General features: G+C 40.7%; 1 protein-coding gene and 1 non-coding gene across 13 annotated transcripts in view; both read left to right on the top strand.

The window, feature by feature from the left end:
• The window catches only part of PXK (PX domain containing serine/threonine kinase like), a 97,550-nt gene that overhangs the window by 46,118 nt on the left and 30,342 nt on the right, over positions 1–21,090 (top strand). For 11 of the 12 annotated variants that reach the window (XM_066350581.1, XM_066350580.1, XM_066350578.1 and 8 more), the window contains 4 exons: positions 6,117–6,303; positions 13,206–13,283; positions 14,666–14,739; positions 20,860–20,934. In XM_066350581.1, the coding sequence (XP_066206678.1) occupies positions 6,117–6,303; positions 13,206–13,283; positions 14,666–14,739; positions 20,860–20,934 (414 nt within the window). The remainder of the gene's footprint in view (positions 1–6,116; positions 6,304–13,205; positions 13,284–14,665; positions 14,740–20,859; positions 20,935–21,090) is intronic. The other variant, XM_066350587.1, reaches the window with a different exon arrangement.
• LOC136382670 (U6 spliceosomal RNA) lies at positions 1,262–1,368 on the top strand. The gene has a single exon (XR_010747296.1). It is a non-coding gene; the product is annotated as a U6 spliceosomal RNA (small nuclear RNA).

Here is a 21,090-nt window from a genome sequence, read left to right as displayed (position 1 = left end):
TGGGCTTTAGACCCCATTTTAGCAATTACCTCTCATTTGCATTGTCACTCTGCAGGTGTTATGAATGGAACTTTGGGGGACTTTTCTGCTGGCTTTCTTGTTCTCTTTCCCTTATACAAGGAACTCAAGAAGGGAATACATAGGGCACGTTAAATAGGAAAGCTATGGAAAATGGGATAATGAGGTGTCATGGCTGCAAGCCATTAATGTGGAGGTCTCTAGGAAATCACTGGCTTAGTGACTTTATCACTCAGTGTGCTACTATTCTCTTTCCTTCCCTTCTAATTAGTCATCGAAGTTCTAAATTATGAGATTGGTAAGCATTTTAGATATTCTAGGAGAAAGCTGAAAGAGGAAAAAAAGTCTTGAATGCTAATCTTTTTTAAGACAAGATTTTAAAATAACACACACATTGCATTGTTTTAGTACTTACTTTTAGGACTATTTATTGTGAAATCTTAAACTAGGGGAGGAAAATACCTCCAATGTGTCCAGCAGACTGACATAGCAGGAACACTATGATCGCAGCTGCTGGCAAAGAACTCTGTTTCACTGGTGATTTGGAAGAGCTGATGGTATGTCAGGGCAGTTTAATACATTTTCCTAAAGTGAAATGAAGCTTGAAAAAATAGATTGGTTGAAGCTTGGAGGCCACAAACAGATACCTTATCAAATTCATTCTTACTTCCGCACCATGAATGAAAAATAGCCCTACTGAGGTTCAAGTCTGATGCTATTGAACGTAACTGTCCATTTGGAGAGATGTGGGATTCTGCTGGGTGTGCTGTTGGGCAGGTAGTGCAGGCAGAAGTGCTGGTATTGGTTAATGGCGTTTAAAACGATCTTTGCTGTATATATGATGTGTGATAAGCAAAAAGGGTTTTCTTTTCCTTTTTTCATCAAAAAAAAGTAGTAATTGAGTAATGTTAAACATTTCATAGTGTGGAAATAAAACTAATTGACCAACCTTCTCCCAGAGGTAGCTATTCTCAAGCAGGTTGTATGGGTCTTTTTAGACATTTATGATATATATATATTTCCTCAGTGAGTGCACACAAATGAGGTTGTATTCTGCAGCTTAATAAGAGTTTTAAAAACAGTTGTGTTTTCAGTAATGTATTACCTTTGATTACCTCCATTACTTAATGCTCCTTAACAGAAAAGTAATAGTGAAGGAATTGGCTTACATGTATACTGGCTGAGTGATGTGCTTTTTTTCATAAGTATGATTTTTATTTAACTACTGAAGAAACTGCTATTAGTGGCCACTTTGGCAGCACATACACTGTCATTGGAATGATACAGAGAAGAGTAGCATGGCTCCTGTGCAAAGATGACACACGGGTTCGAGAAGTATTCCATATTAAAAAAGGAAGAAAGAAACTGCTGTTAGATAAACCCTAATTGTACAAATGAGGAAAACAACCTGAAATGTTTGTCTTATGTGGCAGTGAATTATGCCATGTTACAAAATTCACTCAAAATGTTCTCCAACATATTTTCATAGTTGGAGAAATAGGCAATTTAGAATTGTCAGCCAGCCTTTTTATCTTGTCCAATATCAAGTTCAAGGTCTTCATTGTTGTTTGAAAAATACAGATTGGATCTGGCTAAGTTAGGTTTGCCCACATGGGTGGTTTAGGTTATGGCCTTGTCTAAATTCAAGATGGCCTTCTCTTTAGACCTTTCTCTCAATCAATACACATGCCACTTGGACTGCCCTAATCTAAGCACAAGTATAGAACAGCAGGACTCTTTGAAAGTAATTTTACTCAGTAAATTACTCTGACGCTTTATTTTTTAAGTTTGAAAAATAGACTTTGAAGTTTTAAATGATCTGAAAAGTGATAGTACCTTGAACCTCCTGCATTTATTTTTCCTTCCTCTCAAAGCCTCTCTTAAATAGTAAGTTGTGTGCGCGCGTGCGTTCTCTCTCTCTCTCTCTCTCTCTCTCTCTCTCTCTCAAGGACAAACAGGAGAAGATAAAACTACAAGAAAACATCTGAAGCTGAAAATCCAGTGGATGAGAGCTAACCAATTAGGCAGATATGGGAAGGCAGAATTCTGACATGCGGAGTAGATAACCCCTTAGGTCCAATTTATACCACAGAACCTCAGAGGGTGAGGCTGAGCTATAATCAGGAGTTGAAAGTATATTTAAAAAGCAGTCAGGGCCCTGGCTAGTTTGCTCATCGGTGGAGCATCAGCCCAGCATGTGGAAGTCCCGGGTTTGATTCTTGGTCAGGGCACACAGGAGAAGTGCCCATCTGCTTCTCTACCCCTCCCCCTCTCTCTTTCTCTCTTCCCCTTCCTCTCCTACAGCTATGGCTCTAATGAAGCAAGTTGGCCCCAGACTCACTTAGGATGGCTCCATGGCCTCACCTCAGGCACTAAAATAGCTCAGTTGCCAAGCAGTGCCCCCAGATGGGCAGAGCATTACTTCATAGTGGGCTTGCCAGGAGGATCCCATTGGGGTACATGCAGGAGTCTGTCTCTCGCCTCCTTGCTCTCCCCCCCCCCCCCTTTTTTTTTTACAGAGACAGAGAGAGAGTCAGAGAGAGGGATAGACAGGGACAGACAGAGAGGAACGAAGAGAGATGAGAAGCATCAATCATCAGTTTTTTGTTGTGACACCTTACTTGTTCATTGATTGCTTTCTCATATGTGCCTTGACCGTGGGCCTTCAGCAGACTGAGTAACCCCTTGTTCAAGCCAGCAACCTTGGGTCCAAGCTGGTGAGCTTTTGCTCAAACCAGATGAGCCCGCGCTCAAGCTGGCGAGCTCAGGGTCTCGAACCTGGGTCCTCTGCATCCCAATCCAATGCTCTATCCACTGCGCCACGGCTTGGTCAGGCCCTGCCTTCCTCTTTTTTTTTTTTTGTATTTTTCTGAAGCTGGAAACGGGGAGAGACAGTCAGACAGACTCCCGCATGCGCCTGACCGGGATCCACCTGGCACGCCCACCAGGGGCGACGCTCTGCCAACCAGGGGGCGATGCTCTGCCCCTCCGGGGCGTCGCTCTGCCGCGACCAGAACCACTCTAGCGCCTGGGGCAGAGGCCAAGGAGCCATCCCCAGAGCCCGGGCCATCTTTGCTCCAATGGAGCCTTGGCTGCGGGAGGGGAAGAGAGCGACAGAGAGGAAGGGGGGGGGGGGGGTGGAGAAGCAAATGGGCGCTTCTCCTATGTGCCCTGGCCAGGAATCGAACCTGGGTCCCCCGCACGCCAGGCCGACGCTCTACCGCTGAGCCAACCGGCCAGGGCCTGCCTTCCTCTTAATAAAAACAAATAATAATAAAAATAAGTCATATCCCTAAATCTCCCCTATCTGAGCAATTTATGCCTGCCCTTCTCCCTCCAGCAGCAAACTGGAAGTTCATTCCCTGGAGAAGTCAGAACAGTCTGGACTGGAGAATGCAGGCACAGTTGAAAATATTTACATAATAACAGGAGCCTAGACCCCAGCCCCACTCCCCTCCCCTCTCCAAGCTGCCTCCTTCCTTTCCGCTCCCAGAATACCAGCAGTTAGGCCTAGACTCCTTGTAAGAGACTGGAAGATTCTTTTGGGGGCTCTGTCCAGCCTAAGAGGAAAGAGTTAAAGACTCAGACCAAAGACTAAGATCACAGGTTGTTCCAATGAAAGAGCTGTGCTACAATAAAGCCCACAGCAAACAAGCCCCAGCCACTCTCCCAAAGCTGCTAGTCAGCTTTCAGCACTCCCTCTTAAATCTGAAAGACAACCCAGGGTCACCAGATTTCTAAGGAACACTTTTTATATGAAAGATAAAGCAAACAGGAAAAAATCCTTCAGGAAGCAGAATGTATGCAGTAAGAATGTATGCAGGCACTTTGGAAAAATTTTTTTATAATCTCAGAGAGATAAGACATTGCATTACATTCAGGATGCTATTAAGGGGGGATAAAAAGAAGAATGCTTAGAAATAAAAAAGATAAGAGTATAAATGAAAATTCTTTAGAAAGGCCGAAAGATAAAAGAAATATCCCAGAAAAACTTTTTCAGTAAAAAAAAAAAAAAAGTTTAACAAAGGTGGAAAATAGGAGAGAAAAGACAAGACTAGAGGAGCAATCCAAAAGGTCCAATATTGGAAAATAGGAGTTCCAGAAAAAAGAAAGCAAAGGGCATGGAGGGGAATAAGTAAAGACTTAATACAAGAAATTATCAGTGATCATAACGATATTATTAGCGTCTAGATTGAGAGGGCTGAGAACTCAGCACAAGGATGAAGGTAGAACCACATAAAGGCACACAGAGTTCACGAACTGAGGTCAAAGAGACCATCCTAAAAGCTTATACAGAAGGGAAAAAAATGAACCAGAATCAAGAATCTTGAATCTTTATGCCCTGGCCGGTTGGCTCAGCGGTAGAGAGTCGGCCTGGCGTGCGGGGGACCCGGCTTTGATTCCCGGCCAGGGCACACAGGAGAAGCGCCCATTTGCTTCTCCCCCTCCCCCTCCTTCCTCTCTGTCTCTCTCTTCCCCTCCCGCAGCCAAGGCTCCATTGGAGCAAAGATGGCCGGGCGCTGGGGATGGCTCCTTGGCCTCTGCCCCAGGCGCTAGAGTGGCTCTGGTCGAGGCAGAGCGACGCCCCGGAGGGGCAGAGCATCGCCCCCTGGTGGGCAGAGCTTCGCCCCTGGTGGGCGTGCCGGGTGGATCCCGGTCGGGCGCATGCAGGAGTCTGTCTGACTGTCTCTCCCCGTTTCCAGCTTCAGAAAAATACAAAAAAAAAAAAAAAAAAGAATCTTGAATCTTTACAACAGCACTGGAAACTGGAAAACAATAAAGTAGCTCTTAAAAATTCTGAAGAATAAATATTTTCACCTTAGAATTCCGCATCAAGACTTGCTGTCAATCAAGTGTGAGGGTAGAATAAAGACCAATTTATACATGCAAGCTTTTAGAAACTTGCCCCTCTTTTAAGAAGTTGACAGAGGATATCTCCACCAAAAATAGGGGGAATATCTAAGAAAAAGCATGGATAGAGGAATGGGGATCAGCAGAAGAAAGTCAAAAGCTTCTCCAGCATGATGGGGACTGGAAATCCAGTATGCCAGCTTTGCGGCAGGTGTGGGATCCATCAGTACTGCTGAGGCAGGTTGGTGAGTTCTGGAAGATACTCCTCAAGAAGATGAAAGTAATGCATTTTGGTATGTGAATGTGTTGAGAAAAAGTGTAGCCCAGAAATTTGGCGTTGAATAGAAAAACTAAAAAAATAGATTGCTAGATGACAGAAGGTAAGCATATGTTAAGCATAATAAGCATGGATTTTTGGCTCCATTGTGAAGATTGTTTATCTAATGCAAACAGGAGTAGTGCACCAAATAAAATCATTAAATAACTTTATTGGAAGGATCAGGAGTAGAGTATGTATGGGATGATGTCAGGTTAGTGAAAGAGAACTTAATCTTCATCTTCCATAATAGGAAATTTGTGGATAATTTCTAAAAATGAAAAATCAAGATATAACAATATTGAGCCCTTGCCAGTTATCTCTGTTGGTTAGAGAATCATCCCAATATACCAAGGTTGTGAGTTTGATCCCTGGTCAGGGCACATATAAAAATCAACCAATGAATGCATAAATAAACAGAACAACAAATTAATGTTTCTGTCTGTCTCTCTTCCTCTTTGTCTAAAATCAATAAAAATAAAGTAAATTTTAAAATAATAAACGTTAAAAAGAAGACAACGATATAAACATTCCTCAGTGCCGAAACATTGACTGAAGAATTGAACATGGCTGTCTCTGGGGAGAAGGGAATGGCTGTGTCATCTGGTGCTGAGGGCGGTGGTGGGAGGGAATGTCACGGGGCTGCAAGTAATAATAAAAAGGGAACTCTTTGACTCCTGATATTATGTCCACATGTAAGTTTGATCAAAATAAAAACAGCTTTTTAAAAAATTAAGGTTTATAGTTGCTATGCTTAATGCAGTATTTCAAGAATTCTAAGATGCACCTTTTTTTCACATTTTCACTGAAACTAGGATGCATCTTAAAGTCTATGGCTTCTTAAACTTAATGAAATATTATGGCTCAGGATTCTTGTTTTATATCTTATTTGGGAATGGTATGAGAATAATACTTTTTTTCTTAATTAAAGATTGCAGGCCTAAGTCTACCTCTTCCTCCCAAAAAATTGATTGGTAACATGGATCGTGAATTTATAGCCGAGAGGCAGAAAGGTCTTCAGAACTATCTCAACGTTATCACCACAAATCATATGTTATCTAATTGTGAGCTGGTTAAGAAGTTTTTAGATCCAAACAACTATTCTGCAAACTACACTGGTAAGCAAAGGGGTCTGTACCTGCAGTCACATGGCTAAAGTGGCTCTGTGCTGTGCTGGAGAGGAAATGTGTGGGAGAAACTTTTTCCAAATGGAAAGCTGTGTATATTTGTTATACGGCATTATGCATTTACAGTACTAATTCTTCTCTGATTATAAATTACTGTACATGTATAAAAAGGAAATAATTATTTCTAACATGCTTATACTACCTGCGCAGAAAAATCTGGAAGAGAAGTTATTGTGTCTATTTACATAAGTCTTGTCTTTATTAACTTCCCTGACAGGATAGAGTAAATAATCTACGATGATCTTTACAGTAATGTCAATTGATTTATATTTGCTCCATTTTTGCATTTATAATTATAAAGTATATCTGGTTTTTCTTGGATTTTTTTACACTGTGATTCAGAAGGGTTCTCTCTGTGTTTCCAGTTGTTTGCGGAGACCCAATCAGTACAGGCATGAGAAGGAGGTCACTGTTTTCTAAACCTTCCTGGATCAGGGTAGCAGCCAGGAGACTAAGGGGGAAGGGTACCAATTCCACACAAAGCTGACCTAAGCCTGAGGTCAGCAAATTGGTGATGAAATAGTGAGTACACTCTGGTGTGGCCTGAAGAGACCAGTGGAAACCATTGTAGGACTGAACTAATGGCTAGACGTCAAATGGTTTGTTAAAGCTAAGCCATGTTTCGAGCCTTCCTCAGTGGAACTCTGGAAATTATTAATAAGCTGATTTCCTTGCTAAGAGAATATATTGTTTACATGCGATTTTTGGGGTTCTTTTTTTTTGCATTTTTTTTTGCATTTTTTTTGAAGTTGGAAACGGAGAGGCAGTCAGACTCCCGCATGCGTCCGACCGGGATCCACCCGGCATGCCCACCAGGGGGCAATGCTCTGCCCATCCGAGGCATCGCTCTGTTGCATCCAGAGCCATTCTAGCGCCTGAGGCAGAGGCCACAGAGCCACCCTCAGCACCCGGACAAACTTTTGCTCCAATGGAGCCTTGGCTGCGGGAGGGGAAGAAAGAGACAGAGAGGAGAGGGGGGGAGAGGGGGGAGAAGCAGATGGGCGCTTCTCCTGTGTGCCCTGGCCGGGAATCGAACCCGGGACTTCTGCACGCCAGGCTGACGCTCTGCCACTGAGCTAACCGGCCAGGGCCGATTTTTGGGGTTCTTAAAGCACTGTTTTTGAAGCAGTTAGAGGGAGGCATTTTTATCCCTGTTTCAGAGAGAGGGAAATAGAGTCCTGCTTTTCAGGCACCAGATTTTTCTGCATAATTGAGTCACCTGGGAAACTTTATAAAATCCTGATGCCCAGGCTGCCCTCCTGTCAATTCAGTCGTAATCTCTGCAGGTGGAGCTTGTGGTTACTAAAGCTTCCCAGGAGATTCCAATATGCAGCTGAGTTTGAAAACCATAGCCCTTGGGCCTAGTACTCACAATGTGGTTGTGGCCTTCTGACCAAGCAGCACTAACGTTTTTGGGAGCTTGTCAAAAATGCAGAAATTAGCCTGACCAGGTGGTGGCGCATTAGATAGAGCATCCGACTGGGATGCGGAGGTCCCAGGTTCGAGACCCCAAGGTCGCCAGCTTGAGTGCAGGCTCATCTGGCTTGAGAAAAAAAAAAAAGCTCACCAGCTTGAATTCAAGGTCGCTGGCTCGAGCAAGGGGTTATTTGGTCTGCTGAAGGCCCGCGGTCAAGGCACATATGAGAAAGCAATCAATGAACAACTAAGGTGCCACAATGAAAAACTGATGATTGATGCTTCTCATCTCTCTTCGTTCCTGTCTGTCTGTCCCTGTGTATCCCTCTCTCTGACTCTCTCTCTTTCCCTGTAAAAAAAAAAAAAATGCAGAAATTAGGCTGTGTCCCAGACATGCTCATCAGGCTCTGATTTTAACAAGGCCCCCAGGTGATCTGCAGGCACAGTGAAGCTGGAGAAGCCTTACTCTAGCATGTACCTGCCATTTTCTCATAGGAGGAGGAGTGAGAAAACTGCCCTCCAGAAAGCAGTGAAGTGAAGGACAGTTTATTGCAAATTCACATTTACTACATGGTACAAGTTGAACATCGAGTTTTTAACAAGGTTTCCATTTATCCCCCACTTGGTTTTGGTCTCAGAGGAGAAAGAGCATCACAGCATTCGTCCCCCAGCACAGCTCCATTAGTCCACAGTAACATCTCTCATGGCTTTCATTTCTCTATGCTGCTCCTCACTTATTCCCAAAATTGTCTTGAGGGTGGGCCATCTGGATCGACTGTTACCAAATCAGCCCACTCAGCCCTGTTCATTGATTTGTCCACCTTACTTCCTGCTAGTGTTCTGCTGAGGTCCAGCAGCAAGGTGTAGTGCACACGGGACGATGCTGTTCATGCCACAGACCTTGACTCCGCTGTGCCTATGCGTGTGCAGGGTGCAGGGCTGGGTGTTGGAGATGCAGGCTGGAGGAATGCACTCTTCCTGCTCTCAGGGAGCTTGTGTCACCTGGAAGAGATCTTGGAGACTTACCCTCTCATTTTATAGATGAGAGGAACCTGGAGAGGGAAGGCCTTACCTAGGGTGGCAATTTGCATGACTACATAATGTACAGTGTCTGAGTGTTTTCCAATCAAAATGCTGCTCAGGCCCTCAAAGGTGTTCTCAACTCTGTATTTCCTTCTACTGTACTTCTCTCACATGCTGTTGTCATCCTTGATCTTTCCCCTCTCCCTAGCATGGTGGACAGTGAAGAGTCCAAAGCAGGGGGACAAGAAGGCCACTAGAGACTTTTACCAGAATCTAAATGCTCAAGGAGCCACCACTATTTAGAGGACATAGTACTGTAATGGAACGGTAGGGGATGGTTGCTGTTTTCAGAGAGAGGCTGACTAATTTCCCCCTTGAAATGAAATGTCAGAACTTGTCTTGCCTCTGGGCTGACTCACCAGCCGTCTCAGGAAAGGGAAACCTAGGCCTCCTTCTCTGTGCCAGCTTGATTGTGCCATTCCCCGGAAAGCCAGGTAGACTTGTCCAGGCTTCCCCGAACTCAGTGTGGCCCTCGTCCTCTGTGGGGAATTGTGAGGTGTTCATTTGAGTAGAAAGTCTAATTGAGAACCAACTGTTGTACAGGGAAAACAGGTGTCTGCCGGTCATGAGGAGTTTGTGTTGGGACACACACACACACACACACACACACACACACAAATATACACCCCACCTTCATTTTATTAACAAAGTACTTCTATCATGTAAAAGTCTCACTACACTGTAGCCATCTTCCCACCTCAAACCCCGTCAGAGTAAGGGGGGGTGGTTAATGTCCACATAGAAGTCAGTTGGACCAGAAATCAGGAGGCCTGGATCCTAGTTCTGGCTTTGTCATCGACAGCATTTCCCCTCTGTGGACTTCAGGGTCCAGACCTATAAAGCAAGAGTTGGGGGAGGGGCTAGTGGATTGGGGGGTGTGGGAGCCCCAGGAATCCCATGAATAGATTGATAGTTATGGGGTCCAGGGAAAAAGGAGAGAAGGAGAAATCGGGGTTAGAGGATTATATTCAGAACAAGAGCAGGATGCTTTGAAGAAGCTAGAGGCCTATGTCCAGCTGTTCTATGTGCAGGCCTCTGCAACACCACTTCCTATAGTAGATTAGGGACCTGGAGCCCAGCTGCAGGACTGGGGTCTGGTCGGTGTTTGTTTCCTATAGTCATCCCGGTAGGGCTGGGATCTAAGAGCTCAAAGGCTGCACATAGTGGGGGCCGTTGGTACCTCCTGAGCTGAAAAATCTGAGCTCTGGGAAGCAAAGGGTGGACGAAGGCTTCTGTAATGCCGGTGGCCGAGGTCAAGCAGGTACACATTGGATTTGGCCAGACAGTAGAAAAACTGTGGAGCTGGAAAGGGTTGGGCCATTCCGTTTAATAGTCTCACAATGGTGGACAAGCACGCAGGCAGGGGAAACTGCCTCTTGGCCAAACAAACAGCAAAATGGCCCCTCACCACAGCGGGCAGGCAATTCATGTATCCCCAATCTCTCTCAAGCACAAGCACCTATAGCCTTATATAGGCCATACACACGTGGCACAGCCACGTGCTCACACACTCATCAGGCAAAGGGCTTGTAGCCAGTAAACCAGCGAGCAAGCCTAACACAGCTGCCCCACAGCTTCACTCTGCATTTCCTGTCTGGGGCTTATTTATCTTTATCAGCATTTACTGAGCCTGCATTTCCCCTATATGCCTGTTAGTGCTGTTGAAATAGAGGTCTGATGTCTTCCTTTTCATGTGGATATTCTAAAAAGGAGAGAGCATCCACACTCAATGAATGTGTATTGAACCCTTAGTTCTCGCTGAATGAAATATTTATTGAACACCTATTGTGTGCCAGATGCTAGGAATACAATGACAAGAAAGGAGTCGTGCACTAATGCAGGAAGAAGACTGGCAGCACCTTGGAGTGAGTGTGTAGGGTTGCATATCATTTAGATCTGAAGATGAAGGAAGGCTTCTTAGAAGAGGTGATACCTACATAGAGATCTAAGGGGTGAATAGAAGTTAGCCAGCCTGAGAGGCAGGGACAGTGCTCCCAGGGAAAGAGGTATTTCCTTGTGGCTTTATCCAGATTCAGATGTATCCTTCCAGCCAGAGTTTCTGGTCTGATGGAAGAGATAGTCCAAATACAGGACAGTCTGTGAATGAATCCCTAAGGAGAGGCACAGATATAAGATATAGCGTTGGGTATGTACCAGGAGAGAGGGTGGTCTCCTGGCTAGGGGAGCAGTGAATTGGAGCTGAGCCTCTAAGGACAGACGAACAAGAATGGAAAGTGCTGTCCAAGTGATGAAGGCCAATCTTCAGGGACTGAGGAAGGCAAATCTCAGCATGAAGAGTGAGGCAACACTGCTGAGGGAGACAACGCTGGAGCTGGGCTGGACACCAGGTTTAGAAGCTGGGCCTTGACTTGGTAAGGAAATGGAGTGCCAATAAAGTCTTCTAAGCAGAGGAATAGATGCTTAGGATTAAGTATGTTGCCTGAGTCGGGGTAGAGTGGGAGGACAGATTAATATTGGGAGCACTGATTAATATTGGGAGCATAGTAGTCATGTAGTTTACTTGAAAATACATCATAGTTTAGTGGAAAGAAAATGTCTTTTCTATAGTTCCCTGGCCACTGAAGTATAAAAAGCTATTTCCCAGTTCTTAATTTATTGGTACCAAATCTAGCATGCTCCATTTGTTCATAGCCATTTCCCCGTTTCTGAAACCCTGTACAGTACATACCAGCCTGCGGTAAATAATGTTGAATACTGATCTTGTGGGGAATTATGAGTCACTGTTAGTGTTGAACAAACTGTCCTTCATAGTCTCTTAGAATGACGTATTACCTTATTTAGAAAATTATTTTTCATGATCCCTCTCAAAGGGCTGATATGAATGATTTTTACTTAAAATTTCCTTTTAAGTTTATTTACCTTCAAGTTATTTTGTAAATACTAAAAACATTTTATATCAACATTAATTATGGAGATGGTACAGAGTTCCCAAGTGTTGATAATAGTGAAAATCTATATGCTTCCCTTACACCCAACCCCTCCAAATGGTTATCACTTTGGAATAGTTAGAACAAATGTAAATGGAGTTAGCTGTGTGTCTGATCCTCACATCTGTTCTTCTGTGTGCATAGACCTGTGACACTTTATATATTGAGTCAGTAAACAAATAGCTAGTGGGTTTCTTCCCTGAATTTGTTAACTCATAATATACCATAAAGTACATCAAAATGGTGTTGTGTGCCAGCTCTTGGCATGGTAATCCCAGACAAGGTCATTGTGATATAGGGAGATCATTTCTGTCCAATCCCTTTTGCCTCACCGTTCTGCCTCGAATGTCATTAGTGCTAGGTAGAGGTGGAATTCCACAGTGAGTGCAGGACTTCTGTTTGCTTTCAGGAATCATGAGTGGCTTCATTTACTCACTATATTGAGGAGAAATAGCGACAGATGTTGCTTTTTGTAGAAAATGCAAAAGCACAGCTATTCTGGTAACATTTTAATACAGTGAACTTTAAAGAACTTCCTCTTCTCATTGTCTTCTTAAAAAGAGGAAACATTCTCGTGATAAATGAACACAAAAAGGATGGATTTTTTTCCCAGTAAACAGGCACACCAGCCCTTTCCACAATAGAGCCGTGTTGTTGCTATACACACAGATGTTTTACTAAAACAATGGCTTTATCCTCAGTATATGTTTAAGGCTAATCATTTCTTTGTTGGTGAAAACTGTAATTCTATGAGGAATGAAGATGGGATTAAGTGTCACTTGGAGCAACATTGAATACTGTTCCAGGCTGACCTTAGAATACATTTTGAGTTTTGTGCTTGGGCTGGGGCCTGTTGCATATATTGACTTCTTGGTTTATACCAGCTAGTTTGCATATTTTAGATCTTCCAGTTAAAAAAAATATATATGTGAGTGTGTGTGTGTGTGTGTGTGTATAATTTCATTATATATAAATATGTTAGTAATTAAATACTCTTTTTTCTTTAATAAAATCTTTACTTTGAAATAATTTTAGATTTACAGAAAAATGGAAGTAATAGTACAGTTCCCAGATACCTTTCACCCAATTTCTCCAGATGTTGATCTTTTATATAACCATGACACATTTGCCAAAAACTAAGAAATTAACATTGCTACATTACTATTGACTACAGATGTTATTCAGAATTCACTAATTTTTTAACTAATGTTCTTTTTGTGTTCCAGGATCCAATCTAGAATCCCACATTTAGTCTTTTCTTTTTTTGTAATTAAGTTTTTTAAGAAGATCATGGACTCTAAGAATTTCATTTGTAAGAATAATACCTTAAGCATACAGTGCTTTCCTGATATATTTGACTAATGAGTTTCTAACATGTCTTTGCAGAGATTGCCTTACAACAAGTTTCCATGTTCTTCCGATCAGAACCAAAGTGGGAGGTGGTAGAGCCATTGAAAGATATAGGTGAGACACGGTCATGCCCATTCTGTTAGAAAAGACAGATCCTCCTGACCAGGCTGTAGTACAGTGGATAGAGTGTCAACCTGAGATGCTGATGACCCAGGTTTGAAACCCCGAGGTCACCGGCTTGAGTGCGGGCTCATCTGGCTTGAGCACAGGGCTGCCAGCTTGAGTGTGGGATCACAGACATGACCCCATGGTCGCTGCCTTGAAGCCCAAGGTCACTGGCTTAAGTTAGGGGTTACTGGCTTGACTAGAGCCCCCTGATCAAGGCACATATGAGAAAGCAATCAATGAATAGCTATGGTGCTGCAACTATGAGTTGACGCTTCTCATCTCTCTCCCTTCCTATCTGTTCCTCTCTCACTAAAAAAAAAAAAAAAAGATCTGAATTGGATTCTTTGCCATGTTTTCTTGTACGTAATTCAAGAAAGTTCTTAAAAGCAGGTGATTTCTTTTTCTTTTTGCCTCCCTACTGCTTGAGGATGCAATCCTTAACTTTTTTTTTTTTTTTTTTGAGTGAGAGTAAGGAAGATAGTGAGACAGACTCCCGCATGCACCTAGATCGGGATCCACCTGGTAATCCTCTCTGGGGCCAGTAGTTGAATCAACGGAACTATTTTTGGTGCCTGAGGCTGATGCACTTGAACCAACTGAGTTATCCTCAGTGCCTGGGGTTGATGCTCAAACCAATTGAGACACTGGTTATGGGCGGGGAAGAGGGAGAGAAGGGGGAAAGAAGCAAATGGTTGCTTATCACATGTGCCCTGACTGGGGATCAAACCCTGAACATCCATACACTAGGCCAGTGGTCGGCAAACTGCAGCTTGCGAGCCACATGTGGCTCTTTGGCCCCTTGAGTGTGGCTCTTCCACAAAATACCACGTGCAGGCGCTATTCGATAAGGAATGTACCTACCTATATAGTTTAAGTTTAAAAAATTTGGCTCTCAAAAGAAATTTTAATCGTTGTACTGTTGATATTTGGCTCTGTTGACTAATGAGTTTTCCGACCACTGATCTAGGCCAACATTCTATCCACTGAGCCAACTGGACAGGGCCACAGTCCTTAACTTTTAATACTTTCTAAATGTTAGTTAAAGCCTCATCTGAGGATTTCGATGTTAGTAACTTCTACTTTCAGCATGGTTTCATCAGTCATTCCTCATCTTTTGTTTTCACTAAATCTAAACTGAAGTGCCTTTTTCCTATTTGCTGCTTTTTTAGTGCAGTCTCTATCATGTTAATGTTACCAAATGGTTGTTTTCCTTGTGCTTATATAGCTATGGATAATATTGCCAAACTTAATTTTTATTAATTAGTCAATGAAACATCAATTGGCTTAAAAACTTTGTAGCTATAAACACATTTCCACTTTTACGGCAGGTTGGAGGATAAGGAAGAAATATTTTTTGATGAAGATTAAAAATCAGCCAAAGGAACGTCTTGTGTTAAGCTGGGTATGCTGGTTTCTTTTTTTAAATAAATTTTTATTAATGTTAATGGGGTGACATCAATAAATCAGGGTACATATATTCAAAGAAAACATGTCCAGGTTATCTTGTCATTCAATTATGTTGCATGCCCATCACCCAAAGTCAGATTGTCCTCCATCACCCTCTATCTACTTTTCTCTGTGCCCCTCCCCCTCCCCCTTCCCCTCTCCCTCCTTCCCTCCCACGCCCCCCCTCCCCCTCACCCCCGGTAACCACCACACTCTTGTCCATGTCTCTTGGTCTCATTTTTATGTCCCACCAATGTATGGAATCATGTAGTTCTTGGTTTTTTCTGATTTACTTAGTTCACTCCGTATAATGTTATCAAGATCCCATCATTTTGTTGTAAATGATCCGATGTCATCATTTCTTATGGCTGAGTAGTATTCCATAGTGTATATGTGCCACGTCTCCTTTATTCAGTCTTCTGTTGAAGGGCTTTTTGGTTGTTTCCATGTCTTGGCCACTGTGAACAGTGCTGCAATGAATATGGGGCTACATGTGTCTTTACGTATCAATGTTTCTGAGTTTTGGGGGGTATATACCCAGTAGAGGGATTGCTGGGTCATAAGGTAGTTCTATTTTCAGTTTTTTGAGGAACCACCATACTTTTTTCCATAATGGTTGTACTACTTTACATTCCCACCAACAGTGAATGAGGGTTCCTTTTTCTCCACAGCCTCTCCAACACTTGCTATTACCTGTCTTGTTGATAATAGCTAATCTAACATTTGTGAAGTGGTATCTCATTGTAGTTTTGATTTGCATTTCTCTAATAACTAATGAAGGTGAGCATCTTTTCATATATCTGTTGGCCATTTGTATTTCTTCCTGGGAGAAGTGTCTGTTCATGTCCTCTTCCCATTTTTTTATTGGATTGTTTGTTTGTTTGTTGTTGAATTTTATGAGTTCTTTGTATATTTTGGATATTAGGCCCTTATCTGAGCTGTTGTTTGAAAACATCGTTTCCCATTTAGTTGGCTGTCTGTTTATTTGGTTGTCAGTTTCTCTTGCTGAGCAAAAACTTTTTAGTCTGATGTAGTCCCATTCATTTATCTTTGCCTTCACTTCTCTTGCCTTTGGAGTCAAATTCATAAAATGCTCTTTAAAACCCAGGTCCATGAGTTTAGTACCTATGTCTTCTTCTTTGTACTTTATTGTTTCAGGTCTTATACTTAGGTCTTTGATCCATTTTGAATTAACTTTAGTACAAGGGGACAAGCTGTAGTCGAGTTTTATTCTTTTGCATGTGGCTTTCCAGTTTTCCCAGCACCATTTGTTGAATAGGCTTTCTTTTCTCCATTGTGTGTTGTTGGCCCCTTTATCGAAAATTATTTGACCATATATATGTGGTTTTATTTCTGGACTTTCTATTCTGTTCCATTGGTTTGAGTATCTATTTTTCTGCCAATACCATGTTGTTTTGATTGTCATGGCCCTATAATATAGTTTGAAGTCATGTATTGTTATGCCCCCAGCTTCATTTTTTTTCCTTTGGATTGCTTTGGCTATTTGGGGTTTTTTATAGTTCCATATAAATCTGATGATTTTTTGTTCCATTTCTTTAAAAAATGTAATAGGAATTTTGATGGGAATTGCATTAAATTTATAAATTGCTTTGGGTAATATGGCCATTTTGATTATATTTATTCTTCCTACCCATGAACAAGGAATATTTTTCCATCTCATTGTATCTCTTTGGATTTCCCTTAACAATGCTTTGTAGTTTTCGTTATATAGGTCCTTTACATTCTTTGTTATGTTTATTCCTAGGTATTTTATTTTTTTTGTTGCAATCGTGAAGGGGATTATTTTTTTGAGTTTGTTTTCTAATATTTCATTGTTGGCATAGAGAAAGGCTATGGACTTTTGTATGTTAATTTTGTATCCTGCGACCTTACTGTATTGGTTTATTGTTTCTAGTAATCTTTTTGTGGAGTCTTTGGGATTTTCAATGTATAGGATCATATCATCTGCAAAAAGTGATACCTTTACTTCTTCTTTTCTGATATGGATGCCTTATATTTCTTTCTCTTGTCTGATTGCTCTGGCCAGAACTTCTAGCACCATGTTAAATAAGAGTGGAGAGAGTGGACAACCCTGTCTTGTTCCTGATTTAAGGTGGAAAGTCCTCAGTTTTATGCCATTTAATATGATGTTGGCTGATGGTTTATCATATATGGCCTTTATCATGTTGAGATATTTTCCTTTATACCCATTTTGTTGAGTGTCTTAAACATAAAGTTGTGTTGTATTTTATCGAATGCCTTTTCTGCATCTATTGATAAGATCATGTGGTTTTTGTTCTTTGTTTTGTTGATATGGTGTATTACATTAACCGTTTTATGTATGTTGAACCATCCTTGAGATTCTGGGATGAATCCCACTTGATTATGATGTATTATTTTTTTAATATGTTGTTGTATTCGATTTGCCAGTATTTTAGCATCTGTATTCATTAGAGATATTGGTCTGTAGTTTTCCTTTTTTGTGCCGTCCTTGCCATGTTTTGGTATGAGGGTTATATTGGCCTCATAAAATGTGTTTGGAAGTATTGCTTCTTCTTCAATTTTTTGGAAGACTTTGAGTAGAATAGGAACCAAGTCTTCTTTGAATGTTTGATAGAATTCACTAGTATAACCGTCTGGGCCTGGACTTTTATTTTTGGAGAGGTTTTTAATAGTTTTTTCTATTTTCTCCCTGCTAATTGGTCTGTTTAGGCTTTCTGCTTCTTCATGACTCAGTCTAGGAAGGTTGTATTGTTCTAGGAATTTATCCATTTTTTCTAGATTGTTGAATTTGGTGGCATATAGTTTTTCGTAGTATTCTACAATAGTTCTTTGTATATCCATGATATCCGTGGTGATTTCTCCTCTTTCATTTTGGATTTTGTTTATATGAGTCCTTTCTCTTTTTTCCTTTGTGAATCTTGCCAAGGGTTTGCAATTTTGTTGATCTTTTCAAAGAACCAGCTCCTTGTTTTATTAATTTTTTCTATAGTTTTTCTGTTCTCTATTTCATTTATTTCTGCTCTGATTTTTATTATTTCCTTTCTTCGGCTCGTTTTGGGTTGTCTTTGTTCTTCTTTTTCTAGTTCCTTAAGGTGTGAAGTTAAGTGGTTCACTTGGGCTCTCTCTTATTTGTTCATATTGGCCTGAAGTGATATGAACTTCCCTTTTATTACTGCTTTTGCTGCATCCCAGAGATTCTGATATGTCGTACTGTCATTTTCATTTGTCTGTATATATCTTTTGATCTCTGCACTGATTTCTTCTTTGACCCATTCATTTTTTAAAAGTATGTTGTTTAGTTTCCACATTTTTGTGGGTTTTTTCCCTCTTTTTTGCAGATGAATTCTAGTTTCAAGGCTTTATGATCAGAAAATATACTTGGTACAATTTCAATTTTTCTGAATTTGCTGATATTATTTTTGTGGCTCAACATATGGTCAATTCTTGACAATTTCCATGTACACTAGAGAAAAATGTATACTCTGTCGCTTTGGGATGAAGTGTCCTATAGATGTCTATCATATCCAGGTGCTCTAGTGTTTCATTTAAGGCCAATATATCTTTATTGATTTTTGTTTGGATGAACGATCTAGAGCCTTCAGCGGTACATTGAGTTCTCCAAGTATGATTGTATTTTTGTCAGTTTTTGTTTTTAGGTCAATAAGTAGCTGTCTTATATATTTTGGTGCTCCTTGGTTTGGTGCATATATATTAAGGATTGTTATGTCTTCTTGATTCAGTGTCCCCTTAATCATTATGAAATGACCATTTTTGTCTCTGAGTACTTTTTCTGTCTTGTAGTCAGCATTGTTAGATATGAGTATTGCTACACCTGCTTTTTTTTTGGATGTTATTTGCTTGGAGTATTGTTTTCCAGCCTTTCACTTTGAATTTGTTTTTATCCTTGTTGCTTAGATGTGTTTCTTGTAGGCAGCATACAGTTGGATTTTCTTTTTTAATCCATTCTGCTACTCTGTGTCTTTTTATTGGTGAGTTTAATCCATTTACATTTAGTGTAATTATTGACACTTGTGGGTTCCCTATTGCCATTTTATAAATTGCTTTCTGTTAGTTTTGTATCTTGTTTGATTCTTCTCTTTTTTTTTCTATCATTTGTTTTTGTTTGTTTGTATTCCATACTTCTTTCCTCTGTTGCTACCTTTTTTAAGTCATGTGCTTCTGTGGTGGTTTTCCAAGGGTGGTTACCATTAAGTAATGAAAAGGGTACCTACCAAATTCATTGTAGTACCGTATCTTATGAGTGTTTCTGCAATTCATTGTCCTTTGCTACTGTTAATCTCCGTCCTCTCCCCTTTTTTTGCTTTTGTTGTCAGAGTTTAAATTTGGTTTTATTGTGTTCTTGGTGGAGCTTTTACTTGTGGTTTTGTTTTGTTTTGTTCTTTGAATCTGGTGGGAAAACCCCCTTTAGTATTTCCTTGAGTGGGGGTTTTCTGATGATAAATTCCCTCATCTTTTCTGTATTTGTGAATGTTTTTATTTCTCCTTCGTATTTGAAGGATAGCTTTGATGGGTATAGTATTCTTGGCTGAAAGTTCCTTTCTTTCAGGGCTTTAAATATTGCGATCCACTTTCTTCTAGCTTGTAGAGTTTCTGCTGAGAAATCTGATGATAATCTAATAGCCCTTCCTTTATATGTTGTATTCTTCTTTTCCCTGGCTGCCTTGAGAATTTTTTCTTTGTCGTTGGCTTGTGCCCATTTCATTATGATGTGCCTTGGAGTAGGTTTGTTGGGGTTAAGAAAACTCGGTGTTCTGTTTGCTTCTTGAATTTGAGACTTTAGTTCTTTCCACAGGCTTGGATGTTCTCGTCTATTATTTGTTTGAATATATTCTCCATTCCATTTTCTCTCTCTTCTCCCTCTGATATACCTATTATTCTTATGTTATTCTATTTGATGGAGTCAGACAATTCTTATAGGGCTTTCTCATTTTTTAAAATTTTTGAGTCTCTCTCTTTCTCTCTGTTGTGCCTCAAGTTGCTTGTCTTCTATGTCACTAATCCTACCTTCTATCTGGCCTGTTCTATTAGCTAAGCTTATTACCTCGTTTTTCAGTTCATGAATTGAGTTTTTCATCTCTGTTTGATTTGTTTTATAGTTTCAGTTTCCTTGGTAATATATTCTTTGTGTTCATTGAGTTATTTTCTGAGCTCCCTAAATTGCCTTTCTGTGTTTTCTTGTATATCTCCGAGTATTTTTAGGATTTCTATTTTAAATTCTCTGTCATTTAGCTCCAAGGTTTTCAATATATTAAATTTTTTCTCCATAGATTTTTCCACATCTATCTGTGCTACTTCTTTATCTTTTGTATCCATTTTACTCGATTTCCTTTTTCTTAATGGCATCTGAAGGTGGTCTTGTTGATAGCACTTCGCCTTCACTGTGTGGAACTCGCAGATGCTCCAAGGATAGATTTTTTGTCTCTGGTTGATGAACTTGTTGAAATTTGGGGGAGATTTGTTGGTCGTGCTCCTCACGGTGCCATTTCTCTGACATCACTCCTTTGCTAGTTTCTTGTTTCCATCTCGTTCCAGTGACACTATATGGGTTTATGACAGTAGATATTGACAAGAGAATTATGAAACAGTGTTTCCAAGTGACATTATAAAGGCCTCCTCAGATCTACATCAAAGGAGAGTCACTTTAAGTCACTTGGCTTATATACATTTGGTTATTTTGATGTGATTATATTTGATTAACTATAAACATTGGGCAAGAAATAGGAACAGCTTAAAATAGTTCTCTGGAAACTCTTTAGAGTTTGCAGTTTTGTAGTTTGTTTTAAAAGAAGTACTTGGGCATTACTTTGTTATCTCTCACTCTGGGAATTCTAGTGATATATTTGGTTAATGGAATTCTAGAAGATTAAAATTAAATCCTGCTTTTTATATATTCTATCTCTCCAGACAGGCCTTGAGGCAGAAAGATATAGGTGGTTTTCATCTTTGTTTTACATTCATGTATTTGGGACAAACAAAATAAGAAAAGGACATAAAGAATTTATTTTTTTGATGACTAAAGGCAGCACCTTGACATTTCCTTCCATATTTTTAGGCTGACCTTGGCCCTGACAAGTATCTGTCAGATAAAGATTTTCAGTGTCTTATCAAACTTCTGCCTTCCTGTTTGGTGAGTACAAGTCCTTTCTATTCTTGGTGCTGATGACAGATTCACAGTGTTCTCTGTAGACAGAAAGAGCTAGACATACTCAAAAGAATAGAGAGGTATAATGAATTTCAGTTCAGAAATTATAACATAGAACAACCATGGCTAGTCCCATAGATT

The sequence above is a fragment of the Saccopteryx leptura genome, chromosome 10, assembly GCF_036850995.1.
Source record: "Saccopteryx leptura isolate mSacLep1 chromosome 10, mSacLep1_pri_phased_curated, whole genome shotgun sequence".
Lineage (NCBI taxonomy): Eukaryota > Metazoa > Chordata > Mammalia > Chiroptera > Emballonuridae > Saccopteryx > Saccopteryx leptura.
This window is presented reverse-complemented; position numbering and strand designations above follow the sequence as displayed.